This window comes from Rutidosis leptorrhynchoides, chromosome 9 (assembly GCF_046630445.1).
Source record: "Rutidosis leptorrhynchoides isolate AG116_Rl617_1_P2 chromosome 9, CSIRO_AGI_Rlap_v1, whole genome shotgun sequence".
Classification (NCBI taxonomy): Eukaryota; Viridiplantae; Streptophyta; class Magnoliopsida; order Asterales; family Asteraceae; genus Rutidosis; species Rutidosis leptorrhynchoides.
In genome coordinates, this window is record NC_092341.1 from 363,502,752 (window position 1) to 363,509,148 (window position 6,397).

General features: G+C 31.0%; 1 protein-coding gene across 1 annotated transcript; it reads right to left on the minus strand.

Moving 5' to 3' along the window:
- Positions 1 to 3,246: 3,246 nt before the first annotated feature.
- On the minus strand, positions 3,247 to 5,008 carry LOC139869265 (cyclin-D4-1-like). Its single transcript, XM_071857581.1, has 6 exons — positions 4,712 to 5,008; positions 4,453 to 4,539; positions 4,249 to 4,344; positions 3,955 to 4,156; positions 3,760 to 3,869; positions 3,247 to 3,441 (listed from the first exon to the last, which is right to left on the minus strand). The coding sequence occupies exons 1-6, from the start codon at positions 5,006 to 5,008 to the stop codon at positions 3,247 to 3,249; spliced, it is 987 nt and encodes a 328-aa protein (XP_071713682.1).
- Between the last annotated feature and the right edge of the window lie 1,389 nt (positions 5,009 to 6,397).

A 6,397-nucleotide genomic window follows, 5' to 3' on the forward strand; every position in this document is an offset into this window, starting at 1 on the left:
TATTCATCTATATATCATTTGGAAACATCCCAGTTACTGTTCATTTTGGATTTAACGTCATTTCACATTTTTCTTTTTTTTTTCCCTTTTTTTGTAAACTGCATTCACTCAGCATTTATATTTATACTTATCTTCAATAAGACAATAATTTTTACTATATTTTTTGTGTAAATTTCATCTATGTATCAATTGAAAACATGTCAGGTACTGTTCATTTTGGGTTTAATCGTTATTTCATATTTTTTTTTTAATTGCATTGACTTGGCATTTATAATTATGCCTTCTTTTAAAAGATAAAAACTATGAATAGTTTACTTTTTGGTGTTTACAAAAGAGCACTAAGGTTTTGGTTTTTATAAATAGTTAACTTTTTTATGTTTACAAAAGAGCACAAGTTTTTTGGTTTTTATAAATGAGCAAAAATGTTTGTACTTTTTACAAATGAACATTTTTACTTCTATTGTTTTTCTCATGTATCCCAATCGAATTTAGTTAGCGTTCTCCCAACGCAACGCGAGGGGCACCCAACTCATTTGCTTCAATAAGACAATCATTTTTACTATATTTTTACTATATTTTTTGTATAAAAGATACATATATATAATCCATTTTGCAGAAACATATACTACACATTTTATATGAGAATAGATTAAATTGTCATGTCATAGATTTTATGATGTATGAATGCATAGCAGCTAAGATAAGCTTATTATTCAGTTTCCCCTTTGTAACGTTTACAATGGTAACCACCTGCTAATGTAATTCAGTCCATTTATTTATTTTATCATTATCGTTGAATCCTTGTGACATGCAGGAGCACGGAACATCGACTTGAATGTTCCACATGAAGAAGAAAACGATGTGAACGATTTGAATGTAGCACAACACGACGATAACAATGTGAAACTGGACTTGGAATTTGTGCATAAAGAAGAAAGCGTTGTGAACCCAAACAAAGGAAAGGAAATGAACAATCCAATTTCTTTTAGGTACCGCGAGTGCCGTAAGAACGTATCACCAAATGCTATGCATCCCATATTTGATGGCTGCGGTGAATTCGTGAGCAGCGGACCTGAAGACACACTTGAAGCAACAATTTGCGCGGCATGCAAATGCCACATGAGCTTCCACCGCAAAGAAGAAATAGGACAACAACAGCAACAAGAACAGCAACTGCAACAACAAGTTCATGATGTTCATCGTTACCAACACAACTATGTACCCGCGGGAAACATACAGGTGACATCATCATCAACATCTCATGCGCCTAATGAAGACAAATGTACACAGGTTCTTTCTTTACCTTCTGCTCAAAGGGAGGATAAGAAAGAAATTGTTACATCTGGCTCGAGTGGTGGCGAGGGAAGTTCGGGTGCTAGAAAGAGACAAAGAACGAAGTTTACTAGTGAGGAAAAAGATAAAATGCTGAGGTTTGCAGTTTCGATTGGGTGGAGAAAAAATAAAGAAAATGAATGTGAAGTGAATAACTTTTGCAAGGAAACAGGGATTAAGCGGAAGGCTTTTATAGTGTGGATGCATAACAACAAGCACACCCTTGGTAGAAAGCGTTAAGAAGGGTGTGTGTTTAATAAGCTTGTTGAGCTGTGATAATATATTTTTAAGTACAATTTTGTGGTCATGATAAAAGATATTTGAATTTCAAAACTTAAGTGATCTGGATTTTATATGTTTGGTGTTGAAATTTCTTGGTCTAAGTTTATCTCAATTCATACATTGACAGATAGATTCGTATAGCAAACAGAGAAGATAATTAAATCATAACAAAGATGGTGAATGATACCTAGTGGTTTGGGTCATCCTTATAAGATGTGTCATGTTAAGATCTAAGTATCAGCATATCTTTGAGGTGACGAGTAGGCGCAGGTTCGATTACAAGGGCCGAGATCTAATTGGTAAACTCATCAATTAGCTTCTCGGAGGGGGTTTTTCCAACCTTCAACCGTACTGCCAGGGTTATTGCGATTTGGGTCATCCTCCTAACACGTGTGTGGGTGGCATATGATTGTGAAGGTGGTTAAGTCCCCTCTGGGTAATGCCGATACTGCCGTTCAAAAAACGAAAAATAGGGTCGGAAACGGTTACGGGATAACTCAATTAAACTAAACTGTGTATATTTGGGTAAAGATTACTCTCTTTCTCGGATAGTCTGAATAGAGAATACCTTATATGTTTACATGTTTAGTGATGCTTAATGATGATTAATTTTTAGTTTGATCTTTACATACATTTATTTGAGTGCTGTGTGGTTCATTAAGTTCTTCTGTGATCGAAACATTTTTGGCAAACGTGCAATAAACATGTAGATAATAGTGTCTTAAACACTTAAACATACTTTAACCACACTAAGATACTTATAACTACCACTCTTAAATGTCCATCAGTGCTCAATGACAGTCAAATATTCTTAAGTTTTGTGGATCTCTGTAGTAAATCAAACAATAATTTGTTGTTGTTTTGTGGTGTTAAAAAGGCATTGCACTATGTACTCAGGGGCGAAACTGTGTGGGGGCAGGGGGCGCCCGCCCCCAGTGGATTTTTTTTTTGCCCCGAAACCTACATATTTTGCCCCAAAACCTTCAAATTTTGCCCAAAAATATCCAACTTTTGCCCCAAAACCTTCAAATTTTGCCCCAAAATCTCCAACTTTTGCCCCAAAATCTTCAAATTTTGTCCAAAAAAATTGCTACGGTTTAAAAAAAAAAAAAATTCGCCCCCGGAAAAAGAATTCCTAGTTTCGCCACTGTATGTACTCATGAATAGCTTAATGTTAAAACACACTTAACTGTGTAGTTTTTGGTGTACATACAAAAGACTTTTTTGGTGTACATACAAAAGACTTGTGTACATTTAAATCGCCACGATCGGATCAACCTGAATTAATATTACGTACAGCTTTATATACAAACGATTTCCCCGTCCTTATCGACAATACAATTACTGTATCTAGGTCATAGTAATTAAATCAAAATGTAAGTTGTACAAGAACCATATTATCTACTAAAAAATCAATAATAGAATGTATAAATTTTCATTTTTCTTTTACAACGTTACCCTAACTCTGTTCCCCAAAGCTGTTAAGAAGTCTAATATTTAACAGCCCATCATATTTTTTTTTCCTTTAGGGAAATATCACTAATAATAGGCACACTGATACTTATCCTACCAAAAAATTAATAATATAAAAAACTTATCAAGGAAAATAAAATTCAATCACCAAATGTGAAGCTAAATCTTTAACTCAAAGGATGTATTGTTGAGTCTCCTCCTTTTAGTAGAATCATCAGTTTTACTGCTAAAACATGCAGCCTCCAACACACCAATTGGACTCTTTGGCATTGATGTAAATGTACCACTCATTAAGCTCCTTGTACAATCACCATTTAACTCTTTTAACAGTTCTAAGCATTTAAGAACACTCTCCTGCAAAATCATGATAAAACAAGAGCATTCAATTAATACTACTACTATTGAAGTGAAGTTATTTCCTTCATGATAAAATCCCAAAATGTGAAACATCAAACTGCATACTCCTATAATACAAGTCTACTTATCACTTGTTTTGGATTTTGCCTTTCTGTTTTCTTGCAGAATTTATCTTTCAAGACTTGATCTTTACTAAAATTTAAGCTAAATAATTTTGATCTATAAAGACTTTATATAACTTTGATGTTCAATGTTCAATGTACAAATAAAGATACATAGTTTACAACATATATGGATCATTAATTCACTCATTACCTTTCTAACATATTGAAAAAGAGCAGACATTTTAGATGATCCCATTCCCACCACATGAATTGCCACTGCTGCTGCTATCTCAGAAGGTTTAAATTCTAAGAACTCAATCCCTAAATTATCATATTCAAAAATTTAACCCTCATGAAAAAGTATAAAACATAATTTATGGGATCAAACAAAATATTTCTATCTTACCTTTAATTAATCCTAGAATGAGTTGGGTTGATGTCAAAATCAAAGATTTTGAAGTGGGTTGACCGCCATTGACTTTCGCAAGAAAATCATCAAGAAATGAGAATGGAGTAACTGCCTGCATCCTCCATTTCAATGTGGTCAGCACAAGCAACTCCATTTTCTGAATGGTTTTTGCTTCAAATATAAATCTTGCTCCACCAACCTACATATTCAATCATGAATCCAACTTCATTGTCAAATTTAATCTGACCCCACAAAGAATGTCAACAACTTTAGTCAAAGAAGAATCTTGACCTGCAAATCTAATACAAGGGGTACTTCAGTCTCTTCAATTTTTGCTGCCAATGATAAACATGCGACAGCTAGCAATTGCATCATCCAATCTTTGGCCTTATATTAATAAACACCATAAAAGGATTAATTCATTATAGTTAACAATTTAAGGAATAAATTGACAAATCAAGCATAAATTATGAAGAAAAAAAAATGACAACTCACAGGCAATTCATAAACAGCAAGAAATCTGTCCAAGTAATTTATTGCTAAAATTGCACTCAAAGGTCTGAAATTGAAATGAGCATGAACCTATGTACAATACATCATTAAAGAACATTAGCAACTTATAAAAATCCCAAAATGATATGTAGTGATATATATATATATATATATATATATATATATATATATATATATATATATATATATATATATGAATAATAGCTCAAACAAAAAGTCAATTAAATGCTAAAGCACAAACCATTGTAATCCAATCAATAGCTTCTTGTCTTGCAACCAGATCCAATTTCCCATTTTTCAGTTTATATAAATAATCAATAAATGCATCAAATTGTTCACATTCTTTTTCAATCAACAAATTTAAACACTCATCAGTTTGCAAAGGGATATCAAGAACAGAGTGCTCTGTTTTAAAATGATTAACAAAAGTGTAACTTCGATTATTATCAAAATCATAATCTTCATCATCATAACATAAACAGTTATTATCTTCTACACACAGTAAACTTGATGCTAAGAAATCAATGTTGGGTATCATTTCAAAATCTTCAAAGACCAAAAAAAAAAGATGTTTTTTTGTACTGAAGTGTTATGTTATTGATTCAACGAGCTAATGATAAATGAAAATATAGGAATAGCTTAAAAGATGCAGAAAATTTCAAAGAATAATGCTAAAACAGAGGGAGTTTGTTGTACGAATAATAAAATGGAAATTGAGTTTAAAAAAATTATTGCAAATAATGCGGTTTATGTTATGTAGAGGATGATGGGTAGGAATGGGGTTGATATTTTGCGGTATTTATATGTAGCACATGTAACTCTTTTTCGAGGAATTAATAAGTCCGAACTTTGGAATTAGTAATCGGATTGTAATTAAAACATTTAATTATTAAATTTGAAAATTATGTGTGTAAATATAAAAGAAAGCAGTAAACATTAACATAAATTTTAAAATAATTGCTTTGAATTATTCATTTTGTTTAAATGTATGTTAAAATGTTGACTAATTTTGACTTTAACCGACTTTGATTATCAAATTCGATTTTGACCCATCAATCCATGTTGACTGATTAAGAAAACGGGTTTTAAAAAATCGGAACAAAATGACTAATCGGAGATTAATCAGGAGTAATCGGATTTTTTACAGTATTGCATGTAGATGTAGATACTAGTTGTAGATTGAAATAAAAGATATTTTTAGTTATTATCTATGAAGTGTTGTAGATTGAAATAAGAATTTTACTTGCTGAATTAATTAAGTCATATAAGAAATAGATCATTAAGCGAAAAGTAAACATGTCATAAAAATCAACATGAGATTTCTTAATTAGATTTTTTTTTAAACAAATTAACTGGATATATTATCGAGTTGAAGTTACAAATAGATTATATATTATTAGTATTATTTTGATGTTGGTTATATATTCTAAAAAAAATCAGTGTAGATCATAAACTTCAAAATGTATACTAATGTAAACAAAAAGTGACCTGTAAAACTAATTATTTAGCATTTTAAAAACTTTATGTGTGGCTGTTTTTTTTTTTTTGGGGGATTACTAAGAAGAAGAGATATAAAGAAAAAGAAGAACGATTTGTTAAAAATAATGTTATTCAACTCAGAAATTTTAACTTTTTTTTGGTAAGTTTATAAAAAAAATTACTCACAATTTTACTAACTTCATTCTTCGTCGGTAAAATTCCACCAAGATGGGACGTACGCACAAAGTCATTTCCACATCAACTTGACATAAATTTATCACGTAAAATTTTATATGTTTATAATAACACGTGAACAATAAGTTTAGACATGCACTAGTATTTTTTTTATAGCTTATATCGGAACAAATGAAAGCAAATAACTGATTTATAACTTTAACCTTATATTATATATTATTTAGTATTTATATAAACAAAAGTTAAAAATAAA